An 18,129-nucleotide genomic window follows, 5' to 3' on the forward strand; every position below is an offset into this window, starting at 1 on the left:
AAGTTAAAACCAAATGCATGCTTTCAACCGATCGCTGCCCGCACAGCATCACTACTCTGGACGGTTCTGACTTAGAATATGTGGACAACTACAAATACCTAGGTGTCTGGTTAGACTGTAAACTCTCCTTTCAGACTCACATTAACATCTCAAATCCAAAATTTAATCTAGAATCGGCTTCCTAGTTCGCAACAAAGCATCCTTCACTCATGCTGCCAAACACACCCTCGTAAAACCGACCATCCTACCGATCCTCAACTTCGGCGATGTCATTTACAAAATAGCCTCCAACACTCTACTCAACAAATTGGATGCAGTCTATCAGATAAATAGAGAAAAATAACTAATGTAATATTTAAAGAAAATGAAGGTTGTAGTACACATAACTTGTTGGATAAAACAACACGTGATTCTCCAGATAATTTCATTAAAGAACTGACTTAGATGGACATTGATCTGTAAAGGGCTAAATGGCAGTGGGGCAGGTTAACCTAACCTACGGGTGTATGTGGCCACCTCAGAACTAGTGATAACCAACTCAACAGGCTTTATTATGAGCACATACTGATCTCAACTTATGAAACATTAGTTAATGATATATTTTGTTACGATTGTTTTTGTCGATAGAGCACTTCTTTAAAAGGTGGACTGGGACTGTTGTTCCTCACATCACACTGGCCATGAGAGCAGTAGTACTTGCACTGACTCTAGCCCTTGTGGGTAAGTACAGTTTTTCTGTCTTATTCTAGTGCAGATATTATAACTAACTTCATGTAAATATAACTAAGTTATGTAAATATTGAAATGTACAATTCTGTATCTATGACATTTTTTGAAAAACATTCAGTAACATATTGTGACAATAATTTTTGTTTTATCTTGTAGCGAGTCAATCTGTTAACTTTGGTAAGTACATATTATTTTTATGGATTTTTACTTATGTTTATTAGGTAGTTTCACTTCTGCATTTTTTTCTAGTTGAATAAATTAAGTAAAACCAGTTCTCAGATCACAAGATCATCAAATATGTTTTGATTGTTATTACAGCCCCTGATTTTGAAGCCAGTAAGACCTATGTGTACAAGTATGAGGCACTGCTCCTGGGTGGTCTGCCTGAGGAGGGTCTGGCTAGAGCTGGAGTAAAAGTAATCAGCAAAGTTCTTATCAGTGCAGTTGCAGAGAATACCTACTTGCTGAAGGTATTTATTATACATGAAGTTCCCACACCAACAATATCTTAATGTAATGTCCATTACATTGACTAATACATCAATTGATATCTTCTTGTAGCTTGTGAACCCTGAGATCTTTGAGTACAGTGGTGTGTGGCCCAACGATCCTTTCGTCCCAGCTGCAAAACTCACTTCAGCCCTGGCTGCTCAGTTCTCGATTCCCATCAAGTTTGAGTATGCCAAGGGTGTTGTGGGTAAGGTATTTGCCCCCACTGCTGTCTCTGAAACAGTGCTGAATGTCCATAGAGGTATCCTGAACATTCTTCAGCTCAACATCAAGAAGACACAAAATGTCTATGAGTTGCAGGAGGTAAAACTTGTATATGTACATATTTAGATGCAAAACATGTTTCAGTAAGCAATGTTTGAATTCCTCACTCATGCTCTCTTTTGTGTTAGGCTGGAGCTCAGGGAGTGTGCAAGACCCACTATGTGATCAGGGAAGATGCCAAGGCAGAACGCATCCATTTGACCAAGAGCAAGGATCTCAATAACTGCCAGCAGAGAATCATGAAGGACTTTGGTCTGGCTTACACAGAGAAGTGTGTAGAGTGCCGGCAGGTATGAGCATAAGTATCTATTTTGGGGGTTGGAAAAACATAACCAGAAACACTTCACATGACAATACAACTCTGTGTTTTGTCTAAACAGAGAGGGGAGGCCCTGATGGGAGCTGCCACTTACAAATACCTCATGAAGCCCGCTGACAATGGTGCTCTGATCTTGGAGGCCACTGTTACTGAGCTCCATCAGTTCACACCATTCAATGAGATGTCAGGAGCTGCCCAAATGGAAGCAAAGTATGTTGACTGATTTGTGGTATAAAAGGAAACATTTTCATTTTATTAAGCTTATAGGTTTAACAGTTTCCCATGAACTACCTTTCACAGACAAATGTTGACTTTCGTTGAGATCAAGAAGGCTCCAATTATTGTCCCCGATAATAACTATGTTCACCGTGGATCCATCCGGTATGAGTTTGCCACTGAGATTCTCCAGATGCCCATTCAGCTCCTTAAGATCAGCAACGCACGTGCTCAGGTACAGTGACTCAATGACTCTATCTATTATTTGATACATAAGCCTGACAATATGTAAAGCCACAGATAACAAAGGTTTAATACAAACACTTCATTATAATTGTTTAGGCTGTGAAGATCCTGAATCATCTGGTCACATACAACACGGCACAGGTCCATGAAGATGCTCCTCTTAAGTTTCTGCAGTTTATTCAGCTCCTGCGCATGGCAAGCTCTGAGACTATTAATGCCATCTGGGCTGAGTTCAAGGCCAAACCAGCTTACAGGTAAAAAAAATTATTGCTCAATTGCTCAAACAAAGACACAATGACAGAAAACCTTTTTTTTCAGACACTGGATCCTGGATGCTGTCCCCTCCATCGGAAAATCAGTGGCTGTGAGATTCATCAAGGAGAAGTTTTTGGCTGGTGACATCACTATTTTTGAGGCTGCTCAGGCTCTGGTTGCCGCTGTGCATATGGTGGCTGCTGATCTGGAGACTGTCAAGCTTGTTGAAGTAAGTAAACCTTTAAATGATGTTTAAGCATTCTTATAGATTTCCTCATTAAGATGTAAAAAAAATTGTAGCATGAGGTGGTCTAGTGGTTAACACCACTACCTTCAACACATATGTGACCCAGAGCCTCGATTCAGTTTCATGTAGCAACATTTGGTGTTTTTTTTATTTAAAGTAGAGACTCAGATCTACAAAACGGTATATCATACCCCACGGTTGAGGAACAATGCGAAAGTAATTCTGCTTTGAAAGTTGGTCAACTTGTAACCTCACTTTTGAGAAAATGTCCCTTGAATTTTTTCCTACAACTACTGGAGAGCTTCTGCGTTTAAACCTATTCGGCATCGTTCACACCCTCTAAAGCCCTAGCCCCACCCATCTCTTTAAGGATTCACATGTGAGACCATGAGCTAAACAGAGTGAGTAAGGTAGTGTAGTAAACAACCAAAGATTTCAAGACTAAAAGTGGTGAAAGTAGTAGCCTAAAATAGGGAAAAACTCCAGGTAAAGTACACTTTATTTAGTCCTTGGCCTATAACCTAATCTGACTTTGAAAGTGTCCGGATAAAAATATTTTATAATTATTTTATAATTATACATTATGCTTACCCAGACACTTGTCCAAAACTGATGGGTCATGTGAAATAAATTATATAACCACCCCCAGCCACATGTAGCTAAGTGGATGGTTACTATTGTCTAGACATGTACACATGTTCATGAAATACAATCGATGGCCGTAATCAGCAATTACAAGTGGCTTTCTGAGATACAAATAATATTACTACAGAGATCATACACGTGCCGTTAGCTAGCAAGACAGCAAACTAACATTTGCTAGCTAGCTAACAGTACGCTTGAACTTGCAATAAAAATGACTTTCTGACAAAATTTGAAACTTGTAATATCTGAGAATGTAGCTACACTCTTACCAGTACACATGGATGAACACTTCATGGCAGTGTGTCTTTTCTGTTTGGTTTTTAGCAAGCTACAGCTTGTTGGGCCCGTTGTTTTGTCAAGTCACTTTGGTTCACACTGACTGTGTACAGAAAGTAGTCCATCACAACTGTTCCCCGCTAATCTTTGTCAATAGCACCTAATACATTCTGGGCAACAATGTTTGGAGCGCAGTAGCAACACATTTGCAGATCTCCATAGCTAGCATTATATCTTTCAAAAAAGCCACTGTAGCAAGGATTATTGACACATACCGAGCAGCTCATGTTATAGACAGAAGTGTGCTAAATAGCAGACCAACACAAACTCATCTCTCGGCATGTCCAGCCCATTCATTAGCCCATTCATTATCTCAGCCAATCATGGCTAGCGGGAAGGTATTTTTCCATGGCTAAACCAACGAGGCTCCTAATTTAATAATTGTATTCATATTTACAGATGGCATACAAGTTTGTTATGAAGGCACATGACAGTTCACATGTTCCAGGAGGCATTTCTGAAAGAATAAACTGCAAATGCCTCTCCTGTGAAGTAGTGATATGCCTAGTTTTTTAAAGCTGGTCACATATGTGCTCGCAACCGTCTGGTTGTGAATCCTGGACCCACTTTACTCCTTCTACACTGTCCTATCTCTTCAATATTTTGTAAGAAATTATATAAAGATGACTCAAAACAATACCTTTTTCACCACCAGAGCCTGGCTTTCAACCACAAGATTCAGACACACCCAGTTCTACGTGAGATCGCCATGCTTGGTTATGGTACCATGGTTTCCAAATACTGTGTCCAATATCCCAACTGCCCCGCTGAACTTGTGAAGGTAAACTGGATGTATTTTCCTATAATCATTTACATTTGAGTCACTTAACAGATAGATGCTCTTACGATAGATAGGTGAGATAGCAACATATCACAATCGTATCAAGTACATTTCCCTCGAAAAAAGATTTATCAGCAAAGTCAGTGCTAGTGGGATACTCTTCAAAGAGGTAGATGTCATCTCATGTATATGATGATCTACTGATTGAGGTTATTCAAACATATCTACTGTACATGTCTTCCCACAGCCCATCCACGAACTTGCTGTTCAGGCTGTTGCTAATAGCAAACTTGAGGAACTCTCCATGGTTCTTAAAGCTCTGGGTAATGCTGGCCATCCTGCTAGCATTAAACCAATCACAAAGCTCCTGCCCGTGTTTGGAACTGCAGCTGCTGCTCTGCCCCTGAGAGTCCAGGCTGATGCAGTCTTGGCCCTGAGGAACATTGCTAAGAGGGAGCCTAGAATGGTGAGTACAGTCCCTCCATTAAATTGCAAATGACAACATCATCATTCTCACTAGTGAAGTCCATTCAAATCTCTGCATTATTGTTGTGAAATAGGTCCAGGAAGTTGCTGTGCAGTTGTTCATGGACAAGGCTCTCCACCCAGAGCTCCGCATGCTTGCCTGCATTGTTCTGTTTGAGACAAAGCCCCCAATGGGCCTGGTGATTATTTTAGCTAACATTCTGAAAACAGAGAAAAATCTGCAGGTGACTAGCTTCACCTACTCTCACATGAAGTCCCTGACCAGGAGCACCGCCCCTGACTTTGCCTCAGTGTAAGAGCACTCTTTCACCTTTACATGTCATTACATCTCTCTCAATATCTATGGAATCAGAATTAATAACATAGGTGCTATTCCTTCATTTTAGTGCTGCTGCCTGCAATGTTGCTGTCAAGATGCTCAGCACCAAATGTAGAAGATTGAGCTGCCACTTCAGTCAAGCCATCCACCTGGATGCCTATTCCAGTAAGGTCCTCCTCTTATCTTCCTTGGCTTGCAACGACTGGCCCATTAGCATCATTCACTAAACATCAACAAAATCAATCATTAACAGTCATTTTTCCCCATTTTAAAGATCCCCTAAGGATTGGTGCTGCTGCCAGTGCTTTCTACATCAACGATGCTGCCACCCTTTTCCCCAGAACTGTCGTGGCCAAAGCTCGCACCTACTTTGCTGGAGCAGCTGCTGATGTTCTTGAGGTAAAGGCGTTTTTTCAAAGTTCCTTGAAATGATAATGATTGAGAACATTTAAAACACTTTTAAACTGTCCAAGCTTAATGTTTGCCCCTTAGGTTGGAGTGAGAACTGAGGGAATCCAGGAGGCTCTTCTGAAATTACCCCCAGCTCCTGAAAATGCTGACAGGATCACCAAGATGAGGCGTGTCATTAAGGCTGTAAGTATCAACGATCACTACGTTACACATTTATCTTAAATTGCTTCAATCCCTGTGGATTTTAAAAATAAAATTGATCAATCAGGTTTGCTTTACTCATCTATCCACAGCTGTCTGACTGGAGGTCCCTAGACACAAGAAAGCCCCTAGCCTCCATATATGTGAAGTTCTTTGGACAGGAAATTGCCTTTGCCAACATTGACAAGTCCATCATCGATCAGGCACTTCAGGTACAACAGATGATATAACTTAATAGTCTCCAAAAGTATTCATAAAACATTCACAGTTGAGGGACAAAACAGCTAAACCTAATAATATCCCACAGCTTGCCAACAGTCCTTCTGCACACGCTTTGGGAAAAAATGCCTTGAAGGCACTGTTGGCTGGAGCAACTTTCCAGTATGTTAAGCCCCTGCTGGCTGCAGAGGTGCGTCGCATCTTCCCCACCGCTGTTGGTTTGCCCATGGAGCTCAGTTACTACGCTGCTGCTGTCGCTAAAGCACACGTCAATGGTAACTATATCATAATAGTTATTGCTTAGTAATTAGTAGTTCTTCGCTAGATCTCTGATCTCCCATATGAATGTGCTTTTATCTTTATGTTCATAGTCCGTGCCACTCTGACACCTGCTCTGCCTGAAACCTTTCATGCTGCCCAGCTATTGGAAACAAACATTGAGCTACACGCCGAAGTTAGACCAAGGTAGGTATAAGACCAATATTTTCTGATGACATCATTAATACCACAAATCTTGGTAAATTTAACAAATGTCTCCTATTCCTGTAGCATTGTCATGCATACATTTGCTGTGATGGGAGTGAACACTGCATTCATCCAGGCTGCTATTATGGCAAGAACTAAGGTCCGCACAATTGTCCCTGCAAAATTTGCAGCACAGCTTGACATCGCTAATGGCAACTTCAAGTTTGAAGCTTTCCCTGTTTCCGCTCCTGAGCATATTGCTGTCGCACAGTAAGGGCAATCTTTTTCTTGTTCAGAAAAGAGGATGTAATAGCTGTTTACATTAAGTTCATATTTTTTTAACACGGCTGCCACACTACAGATTTCTTGATCTATGTTCCTTCAAACAGCATTGAGACCTTTGCTGTCGCAAGAAATGTGGAGGATGTCCCAGTCGAGAGAATAACTCCCTTGATTCCTGCCCAAGGAGTAGCAAGAAGTGCACAGCAGTCCAGGGATAAGTTCACATCTATGATTGCAGCCTCTGCTGCCTCTTTTGCTGGAAGTTTGGTGAGTTTGTATGAAATACTTGTTCAAAACTAAATTCCCATAAGCATTACCAATCAGAAATTATTAACCACAGACCCCAGACATTTGATACATTTTGTGAATTTATATTATTTTTTCAGTCAAGATCTTCCGAGATCCTCTATTCTGATTTGCCATCCAACTTCAAGCCCATCCTTAAGGCAATTGTAGTCGATCTTGAGGAGACAATCTGTGTCGAAAGGCTTGGAGTCAAAGCATGCTTTGAATTTGCCTCAGAGAGTGCTGCCTTCATCAGAAACACTCTTTTCTACAACATAATTGGAAAGCATTCAGTCCTTATTTCTGTGAAACAATGTAAGCATTCATTTGGTAATACGCCAAGTTCAGCATCTACATGCAACAATTTGTTTAGCTATTTATAATGCATTCCATTTTTAGCAGCATCTGAACCCGCCATCGAGAGGCTGGAGTTTGAAGTGCAAGTTGGACCCAAGGCTGCAGAAAAGATTATCAAAGTCATCACCATGAACGAAGAGGAGGAAGCTCCCGAGGGAAAAACTGTACTGTTGAAGCTCAAGAAAATTCTGGTGCCTGATCTGAAGAACGGCACCAGAGATTCCTCTAGTTCCAGCAGCTCTAGTTCCAGCAGCTCTCGCTCTAGTATATCCAACAAATCAGAGAGCAGCAGCTCTTCCAGCTCCTCCAGCTCCCGCATCTCCGAGGTAAGGCTACTGTTTCTCACAAAACTCTTTGAGTCAGATATTTATGGAGCTGACAAACAAGGCACAGACCTGTTGCAAACATACATAGATGTTAAAAATGTGAAGAGAATTTATTGAATGTATTGGTATTTTTACCCAAATAGCCTGACGGCCCCGACCAGCCTTACGACCGCAAATTCAAAAAGAATCACAAGGTACAATATTGAGGAATTTTCATCTACGGTATGGTTGACAAAATAAATGTTTGTAGAAAAGTATTTCCGTAAATACCCTGATGCTTTGTTTTGCTGTTTGTTTGCAGGACTCTCAAGCCACCTCCAAGGTCATCTCCAGAAGCAAGAGCAGTGCCTCTAGCTTCCATGCCATCTACAAGCAGGTGACACTTCACCATCATAACTTGAGTCAAGATTATCATCTCTTTCATTGTGTGCCATTGGGAGAGAGCGCAGAGATGAATTAAGATTTAAAATGTGTTTCTCTTCTCAGGACAAATTCCTTGGCAATAAACTTGCCCCTAAGGTGATCATCCTCTTCCGTTTAGTGAGAGCTGGCCATAAGATAGAGGGATACCAGGTTACTGCTTACTTGAACAAAGCTACTTTCAGACTGCAGATCATTATGGCTGCCCTTGATGAGGACGACAACTGGAAACTGTGTGCTGATGGTGTTCTGCTCAGCAAACACAAAGTCACTGTAAGATCAAATATCTTGTAAATGGTGCTACAATATACGTTTTCTGATCGTTTTTTTAATGTTTAGGTTGTACCATGGGTAGCAATAACATCTAAGGTATACTAAAAAAATGTACACTTTATTTTGTTCTCCTAATTAGGCCAAGATTGCTTGGGGGGCAGAGTGCAAGGATTATAACACCTTCATCACTGCTGAGACTGGTCTTGTTGGTCCAAGCCCTGCAGTTCGTCTGAGGTTGTCTTGGGACAAACTCCCCAAGGTTCCCAAGGCTGTTTGGCGCTATGTTAGGATGTACGGTTACTCATTTGTTATTTGCTAGTGATAGCTGAATAATGTTACAGAACAAATCAAGAACAACTTCTGATTTGTGTAACCTTTTCTCTTCTAGCGTGTCTGAATTCATCCCTGGGTACATCCCATATTACCTGGCTGACTTGGTTCCAATGCAAAAAGACAAGAATAGTGAGAAACAGATTCAATGCACTGTGGTTGCAACATCTGAAAGGACCCTGGATGTCATTCTGAAAACACCCAAGGTGAGGAACATTGTTTTTCCCACAATAGCATTTTCTGCTGTTTTATTTCTCCAGACTTCTCTTCTTGGTTGACTGTTGAGGATTTGTGTATCTAAATCACAGATGACACTGTATAAACGGGGTGTGAACCTCCCCTGTTCTCTGCCCATTGAGTCTATGACTGATCTTTCTCCCTTTGATGACAACATTGTTAACAAAATCCACTACTTGTTTTCTGAAGTCAACGCAGGTAAGCAGAAACAATAAAAAAACTAAAAAACAAAACAATGTCACAGTACAACGTTAATAAAGGCAAGGAAGGTATAAATTAACACTATTGTTTTCCAGTTAAATGTAGCATGGTCAGAGACACATTGACAACATTTAACAACAGGAAGTACAAGATCAAGATGCCTCTCTCCTGCTACCAAGTTTTGGCTCAGGATTGCACCATAGAGCTCAAATTCATGGTTCTGCTGAAGAAGGATCACGCATCTGAAGAAAACCACATCAATGTGAAAATCTCTGACATGTGAGTATTGTTTTAGAAAACAATTGCTTTTACACAAATATATTTCTATCAATAACAATGTATGAAATATTATCTTTGACACTTCCAGTGATGTTGACCTGTACCCTGAGGACAATGATGTGATAGTGAAGGTCAATGGAATGGAAATTTCCAAAGACAAACTCCCATACAAGGACCCCTCAGGTTTCTCATGCTCCTTCAACCTTATTTATCAACATCACAATAACTAGAATAATCTAATGTACTGCAGTAATAAGATAATAGAAAATGGCCTCATCCATAAACTACAACATTGTTTATTTTCTTGCCTAAGGTTCTATCAAGATCGGTCTGAAGGGTGAAGGTGTGTCTCTCTATGCCCCAAGCCATGGTCTCCAAGAAGTCTACTTTGATAGGAACACATGGAAGGTGATTGGAATCTTATGTCATAATATCAATAATACTGTATCATTAAATGTATGAATAGCGTATTACTTGTTTAAAGGGCTACCAAAACATAAGCTACAGTTGTTCTAAGTTGTTGTGTGATTTTGGCACTCAGATTAAAGTCGTGGACTGGATGAAGGGACAGACCTGTGGACTCTGTGGAAAGGCTGATGGCGAAGACAGACAGGAGTACCGTACACCCAGTGGCCGCCTGACCAAGAGCTCAGTCAGCTTTGCCCATTCCTGGGTGCTTCCTTCTGATAGCTGCCGTGATGCGTCTGGTAAGTCTTAGCCTACCGCTTATGCTGCATTACAAATGTCAGTTCATTTAGTTAACATATTATTGCTGTACCTCTCTATGTCAGAATGTCTCATGAAGCTCGAGTCTGTGAAGCTGGAGAAGCAGGTGATTGTTGATGACAGGGAGTCCAAATGCTACTCTGTTGAGCCTGTGCTGCGCTGTCTGCCTGGATGCCTCCCAGTGAGGACCACCCCCATCACCATCGGTTTCCACTGCCTGCCCGTCGGTGAGTGGATAATGGACAACTGTTTTACTGAAGACACCATACTGCTCTGATGTATCCAATAAATACTGATCTGCAGTTCCTAATTTCTTACTTTCTTTCCTATTACAGATTCCAACCTGAACCACTCTGAAGGTCTGAGCAGCATCTATGAGAAGAGTGTGGACCTGATGGAGAAGGCAGAAGCCCATGTGGCCTGTCGCTGCTCTGAGCAGTGCATTTAGTGCTCTGGTGGAGCAGATACTGTAACTTTTATAACAGAAAATATGTAATTTTACATCACTGAGATGTAACCTACAACATTATTGACCACTCAAATTGTAATAAATCCAACTGTGCATTCAAAGATGGTCTCTGATACATTTTTCCACAGAGGAGTTATATTGTAAACACACGAGAGAGATTAAAGTAGATGTCACGTGTCAACATTTTGATTGATGACCCTATGTGAACCTATGTGAACGCTATGTGAACCCTATGTAGTGATGACGTGTGCATGTCTTCTGGTCAGGCAAGCCTGGTTAGGTGGGGGCTATGGGTTGAGTAAGGGTCCATTTGACAGGCCGTTAATGATTGATGACCCAAGCCTGATAGGCAAGCCTGGTTAGGTGGGGGCTATGGGGTGAGTAAGGGTCCATTTGACAGGCCGTTAATGATTGATGACCCAAGCCTGATTTATGACCCTATGTAATGATTTATGACCCTATGTCATGTAGAAGGGTGCATGCCCAGGGTTGAGTAAGTGACCATGTGTCAGGTCAACCTGTTACTGTTTCTCACGGTTTTGGTTGGTTTATTGCCCCTTATAAAGCGCCTGAACAATACCTGTTTAAGACTGTACATGATAACCCCCCTGAATATTAAACAAAAATGACACCTATGCCAATTTTAGGGATGTTATGCTCGGCTTGTCATGAACCCAGTGACCAAAGCCTTGAAGAAGTTCTGTGTGAAGCTCCAGAATGTTTTAAAGGATTTTTGGGTACGAGTGAGGGCCACATGTCTTACATATTCCACCCGGAGGATTCTACGGTAAAGATATTCACAGACCGTGGACCCAAACCCCTTTATCCTGCAAAACCTGGGAGTTTTCCCCCGGCTCTGGGGATGAGAGAATGGCTAAACATCAGGCTGGCTCTTTGTAAAATTGAACAGGTCCTAAGTGTTACAAATGTGCCAGGATATGCGTTGGAAGAACAGGTCTGCGGCCGCAGTGATCTCAAGGCTCTAAGAATTGCTTCAATGGACTATAGCCCTGACAACAAAGTGACAATTTTAGCCTGTGACCTTTATGATAAGGCTAATGCTACAAAGTCTGTCAATTCTCCTGTAGCTTCCAGAGCACGCAAACATGTAAACTTTTTTATTCCTGTGTTTAGTTTTAAATGGGTGGATTATCCAATTTTCATAACACTTATGAATAAGCTGGACATTCTCTTCCAAAATGGGGAACAGTTAAAGCGCTGGGCGAGGCTTTCCTTGAGACAGAGTCAAGACCAAAAGGCCCGACGGAGGATCTACCCCTGGAGTGAAAACTTACCAAGTGTTGATGGACCGTGCAAGAGAGCCTTGCCTTTTGAGGGTGAACTCGACACGGACAATGGCGGTTGGTTGCATAAGCTCCCAGGATCTGTAAGAAAGGCATCGTAAAATACCTTAAGAATGTAAGGATATAAAATGTATGTACTAAATATTTTGAATGAAATAAATGGTTTTAAAATCAGAATCTCACCACGTTATGAACTCTCGCGTTTGTTCACTCTTAGCGCAGTCTGTCCCTGAGAAAAAACTTGCGGAAAAAGCCATGTGCGCGCGTATGTGCGTGAGGGAGTTTTCTGTAGTGGCTGTGTGTGTGTGTGTGTGTGTGTGTGTGTGTGTGTTTCAAAAACAGAAAAAGGGGGGGCGGGTTGTTTGTTAAAAAAATACCCTTGCATGCCTGGTGGGTCGTTTGAAACCAAGGTTTACACTAGCCTGCAAAACAGATGCCTACCCCCCAACAATAATATTGTGTCTTACGACTCCTAATCTTAAAGGCCTTTCATAAAACTATTTTTTTAGGTGGGCTAAAAAGTCATTCATCCCAGCGATGTCGAGACCAACCCACCCCCCATGCATCTAGGTGCTAGCACCCCGGAGATTTTAGAAGCTCCAAAAGGATCCTAATGTTTAGACACACCCAATACCATGTGTTTGAAATGTGTCAAATATACCATGGGCGGGGGTATAGCCCGAAAAAAACGACAAACCCCAAATGCTATGTAAAAAATCATTCAGGGGTTTTTCTCTAGGTCGTAGGGTACAAAAGTGCTAGAAACCATGGGCAATGTTAGCAGCGTTTTAGTTCCGATGCAAACAGCACCTCCAGAAACTCCAAGAATCGTTATCGGACTGAAGCGTTAAAAAAGATAATCGGGGAAAACAGTCTAATGGATCTATCGCAAGGTGAGTTCTTGAAATAAATCTTTATTAGATTTGGTTGTTGTGGGGAATTGTTTGAAAAGCGTGGGATGTTATAGAAATATTAAACAATCATTAGGATCAGTATGCTTACCGTATAACAAGGCAATATTAGCTAAAGTGATTATAGCTTTAATATTGTCGAATGTTTTATAGATTCTGAAGCATTCACGCAGATACTCCGAGGTATAACTGAGCTCGAACCATCCAATGGGGCTCCGAAACAAAGTGCCGACAAACAAACGCCTGCCCTGAATTGTCAACGTAAGTAAGCTCCAAGAATTCCATACATAAAAATATTTATACCTTAAAAACAAAAAGTGTGGGCATCTTATATTAAAAGTTATTTTATATGTTTACAGAGGACCTAAAGCCTAGAAGGTTAAACGAGGCCCTATGGAGCCTGAACGGTTTCTGCGAAGCATATGACTACGAGACAATTCTGCCCTACTCCCAGGATGTATTTACACAAAAGCAGCGAACAGAGACTTTAAACGGCAGGTCAACTCCCCTTGGCCAGGACAACGTTGTCCCCCATATTTCTAAACACAAAAGGATAATTAGTGCTCAGATCCACAGTTCCGCTTCACCCGAACAATTCTACTTGGCCGATATTCACGAGACGTCGTTCCAAGGACTAGGTATGAATCAATTATATATTATTATTTATATATATAATTATTTTAATATTTATATTTTTTTTTTATGCCGGAATATGTTAAAACAAGGCCTAATGCTGTTTTTTTTTTTTTTTTCAGGCTCACCATCTACCGAACCTGCAGATGCTGTAATACAGGTTGAACAAAGACATCAGCCCCTGGTTTCAGAGCTTCTTCAGAACAGCCCTCGTCAAAAAAGCCGAGGTATTTAATTAATGTATTGTTAATATATAGGCTTATATCTGAAATGTATTTGGCATTTTTAACATATTTTAGGGTTAATAACCTATTTTTGTATGTATTATTTTTATTTCAGACTCCTCACCGGCTTATAAACACAACGCACAAACATCGGAGGATGCCCAGACAAGCATCCCCGAGGAGGCTCCAAAGACACCAGTCAAGAAAACAGCGAAACCTGATGATGTCAAAGATTTAAATGACATTTCTGAGGTAGACGATTTGATGTTCTGTGAAGCTGCCAACCTTCTTGAATCGGCCAATTCTGTGGGGGAAACAGCAGATTCTGAAATAGACCAAGAACGTTTTTTCAAAGCGTTTACCCTGGGTTTAAAATCACGAAAGGCTCTACTCCAGAGGCGCATGTGTATTCTACTCGAGCATCAATACAATCAGGATGTGTCATTCTGGCGTAGCGAGCTACCCCGTATGTTAAAAAACATTAGGGCTAAAACAAGCAAATACCGCCGTTAAAAAACACACATGTAAACACACACACACACACACATCCTTAATTAGACAGATGGCGCCCCCTATAGACCAAAGTGAGACAATTGAAACCCTCTTAGCCAGGATCCCTACAGAGCTCCAAGATATAGTTAACCATATGAATGATTCGGGGGTAATTGACATAATGACAATAGATGAAAATCTATTATCCCAGATTCCCTCCGAACTCATAGACATTATTACACGTATGAATGAGTCAGGGCCTTCCGAGGAAAACATGTTAACACAGATTCCCGAAACCATCATATCTCTAATTACCCAGCTTAACGCGAGCCCTAGGTTTAATTCGGCCCCACAGACACCTCTAAGACAGCCTTTAACAACATTGTCCGAAGAGTCTGAAAGTCAATATGATGTTTTTGAACAGTTGGACAAATGTCTAGCAAATCTGGAGGGGGGCGGTCTTGAGATCAGTGTACAGAACGAGAGCGCTAGGTTTAATTCAGCACCCCAGACACCTATAAATCAGCCTTTAACACCAATGTCCGAAGAGTCTGAAACCCAATACGATGTTTTTGAACAGTTGGACAATTGCCTAGCAAATCTGGAGGGGGGAGGTCTTGATCGAAGTGTACATGTTTTGCGTCGAAATAAATTCAACAATATTGAGGTTCGCCAGTTTTTCAATTTCGCATGGGGGGGTCAGATTCGGGAATATGCTGTGTTTTACGTAATGCTTATGGACACTTTGAATGAACTGTTAGCGAGGATTAGAGATTATAGCGAACCTAGGGATCTCTTACAGTTGGAAATTTGTGGAGACAGTCTACAGAGCAAGGTATCGCTTATTTTACAGAATGGTGAAGCAGAGCTTGAACAATTTGTTAAACTGCTAGAACGCCTTGTTCAGTCAAATTTAAACGTGCTAGCAGATAGGACCCTCGAACTTGTAGTACAATTAGTACGACAACCACAAGGGGGCGGGGGTCAGAGACGAAAGCTCGAGAGTTTAATGCAGTCCGAAATCATAAGCAATAAAAGGGCCTATCTCATAAACGTTCACAATCCAGGTAATAAGCTATGTTTTGCCATAGGTTTGGCCCACTTACTCAGCCCAGGATGTACTGATCAAGCCGCGTTACAAAAAGCTCGAGAGCTACAAACTGCGGTGGGTCTCGGTATACAGGATGCTGTGGCTTTCTCAGACATAGTCAAATTTGAAAACTTTCTGAACATCAAGATTGTGGTTTTGTACCACAGTAGGGCTAATGACGCTCTCCTCAAGTTCCAAAATATACCCGAACCACATCCTAAGACTATGTACTTTTATGTGCAAAATGAGCATTACTATGCCGTAACTAACATCACAGCCTTTTTAGGCGCGCCATATGTCTGTCCAGCCTGTCATACCGGCTACACACGCATGGGGGGGCACTCGTGCCGTTACAACTGTTCAGTATGTCTGGATAAACATTGCCCTATGCAGCCGCTAAACTTGACCCCCTGTGCGGATTGTCACCGCACATGTCGTTCGGCCTACTGTTACGAAAAACACAAAACTGAAACATGGCATCCCAAGGCATGTAAATCTGTAAGCAGTTGTGACATTAACAAGAAATGTCCAAAATGTCATTGCAATTACAACCTTAAAATAGATAGCCCTAAACCTCATGTTTGTGGAATTATACACTGCCCAATCTGTAAAGGTCCTTTTTTTAAATTTATTTTATTTTACCTTTATTTAACCAGGTAGGCAAGTTGAGAACAAGTTCTCATTTACAATTGCGACCTGGCCAAGATAAAGCAAAGCAGTTCGACAGATAAAACGACACAGAGTTACACATGGAGTAAAAACATACAGTCAATAATGCAGTATAAACAAGTCTATATACAATGTGAGCAAATGAGGTGAGAAGGGAGGTAAAGGCAAAAAAAGGCCATGATGGCAAAGTAAATACAATATAGCAAGTAAAATACTGGAATGGTAGTTTTGCAATGGAAGAATGTGCAAAGTAGAAATAAAAAAAAATAATAATAATGGGGTGCAAAGGAGCAAAATAAATAAATAAATAAAAATTAAATACAGTTGGGAAAGAGGTAGTTGTTTGGGCTAAATTATAGGTGGGCTATGTACAGGTGCAGTAATCTGTGAGCTGCTCTGACAGTTGGTGCTTAAAGCTAGTGAGGGAGATAAGTGTTTCCAGTTTCAGAGATTTTTGTAGTTCGTTCCAGTCATTGGCAGCAGAGAACTGGAAGGAGAGGCGGCCAAAGAAAGAATTGGTCTTGGGGGTGACTAGAGAGATATACCTGCTGGAGCGTGTGCTACAGGTGGGAGATGCTATGGTGACCAGCGAGCTGAGATAAGGGGGGACTTTACCTAGCAGGGTCTTGTAGATGACATGGAGCCAGTGGGTTTGGCGACGAGTATGAAGCGAGGGCCAGCCAACGAGAGCGTACAGGTCGCAATGGTGGGTAGTATATGGGGCTTTGGTGATAAAACGGATTGCACTGTGATAGACTGCATCCAATTTGTTGAGTAGGGTATTGGAGGCTATTTTGTAAATGACATCGCCAAAGTCGAGGATTGGTAGGATGGTCAGTTTTACAAGGGTATGTTTGGCAGCATGAGTGAAGGATGCTTTGTTGCGAAATAGGAAGCCAATTCTAGATTTAACTTTGGATTGGAGATGTTTGATATGGGTCTGGAAGGAGAGTTTACAGTCTAACCAGACACCTAAGTATTTGTAGTTGTCCACGTATTCTAAGTCAGAGCCGTCCAGAGTAGTGATGTTGGACAGGCGGGTAGGTGCAGGTAGCGATCGGTTGAAGAGCATGCATTTAGTTTTACTTGTATTTAAGAGCAATTGGAGGCCACGGAAGGAGAGTTGTATGGCATTGAAGCTTGCCTGGAGGGTTGTTAACACAGTGTCCAAAGAAGGGCCGGAAGTATACAGAATGGTGTCGTCTGCGTAGAGGTGGATCAGGGACTCACCAGCAGCAAGAGCGACCTCATTGATGTATACAGAGAAGAGAGTCGGTCCAAGAATTGAACCCTGTGGCACCCCCATAGAGACTGCCAGAGGTCCGGACAGCAGACCCTCCGACTTGACACACTGAACTCTATCAGAGAAGTAGTTGGTGAACCAGGCGAGGCAATCATTTGAGAAACCAAGGCTGTCGAGTCTGCCGATGAGGATATGGTGATTGACAGAGTCGAAAGCCTTGGCCAGATCAATGAATACGGCTGCACAGTAATGTTTCTTATCGATGGCGGTTAAGATATCGTTTAGGACCTTGAGCGTGGCTGAGGTGCACCCATGACCAGCTCTGAAACCAGATTGCATAGCAGAGAAGGTATGGTGAGATTCGAAATGGTCGGTAATCTGTTTGTTGACTTGGCTTTCGAAGACCTTAGAAAGGCACGGTAGGATAGATATAGGTCTGTAGCAGTTTGGGTCAAGAGTGTCCCCCCCTTTGAAGAGGGGGATGACCGCAGCTGCTTTCCAATCTTTGGGAATCTCAGACGACACGAAAGAGAGGTTGAACAGGCTAGTAATAGGGGTGGCAACAATTTCGGCAGATAATTTTAGAAAGAAAGGGTCCAGATTGTCTAGCCCGGCTGATTTGTAGGGGTCCAGATTTTGCAGCTCTTTCAGAACATCAGCTGAATGGATTTGGGAGAAGGAGAAATGGGGAAGGCTTGGGCGAGTTGCTGTTGGGGGTGCAGTGCTGTT

The 18,129-nt window shown here is 41.8% G+C and overlaps 1 protein-coding gene across 1 annotated transcript; it reads left to right on the plus strand.

Annotated features, from left to right (window-relative positions):
• Nucleotides 1–617: 617 nt before the first annotated feature.
• On the plus strand, nucleotides 618–10,935 carry LOC109898191 (vitellogenin-like). Its single transcript, XM_031819598.1, has 34 exons — nucleotides 618–720; nucleotides 886–906; nucleotides 1,048–1,199; nucleotides 1,291–1,542; nucleotides 1,632–1,793; nucleotides 1,884–2,032; nucleotides 2,123–2,273; nucleotides 2,381–2,538; nucleotides 2,603–2,768; nucleotides 4,423–4,548; nucleotides 4,796–5,014; nucleotides 5,109–5,326; nucleotides 5,421–5,518; nucleotides 5,628–5,752; nucleotides 5,846–5,947; nucleotides 6,058–6,177; nucleotides 6,273–6,459; nucleotides 6,556–6,649; nucleotides 6,734–6,919; nucleotides 7,039–7,198; nucleotides 7,318–7,531; nucleotides 7,616–7,899; nucleotides 8,043–8,093; nucleotides 8,201–8,275; nucleotides 8,386–8,592; nucleotides 8,732–8,883; nucleotides 8,981–9,128; nucleotides 9,231–9,357; nucleotides 9,456–9,639; nucleotides 9,728–9,822; nucleotides 9,953–10,047; nucleotides 10,181–10,346; nucleotides 10,431–10,592; nucleotides 10,701–10,935. The coding sequence occupies exons 1-34, from the start codon at nucleotides 681–683 to the stop codon at nucleotides 10,811–10,813; spliced, it is 4,959 nt and encodes a 1,652-aa protein (XP_031675458.1). The 5' UTR covers nucleotides 618–680; the 3' UTR covers nucleotides 10,814–10,935.
• The last annotated feature ends 7,194 nt before the right edge of the window (nucleotides 10,936–18,129 follow it).

The sequence above is a fragment of the Oncorhynchus kisutch genome, unplaced genomic scaffold (genome assembly GCF_002021735.2).
Source record: "Oncorhynchus kisutch isolate 150728-3 unplaced genomic scaffold, Okis_V2 scaffold2318, whole genome shotgun sequence".
NCBI classification, from domain to species: Eukaryota; Metazoa; Chordata; class Actinopteri; order Salmoniformes; family Salmonidae; genus Oncorhynchus; species Oncorhynchus kisutch.

Bases quoted from the DNA above. Each gene is read 5' to 3' on its own strand.
- LOC109898191 (XM_031819598.1), top strand. From the start codon at position 681: ATGAGAGCAGTAGTACTTGCACTGACTCTAGCCCTTGTGG. The intron at 721-885 runs GTAAGTACAGTT...TTTATCTTGTAG, and splicing joins ACTGACTCTAGCCCTTGTGG to CGAGTCAATCTGTTAACTTT. The intron at 5,015-5,108 runs GTGAGTACAGTC...GTTGTGAAATAG, and splicing joins CTAAGAGGGAGCCTAGAATG to GTCCAGGAAGTTGCTGTGCA.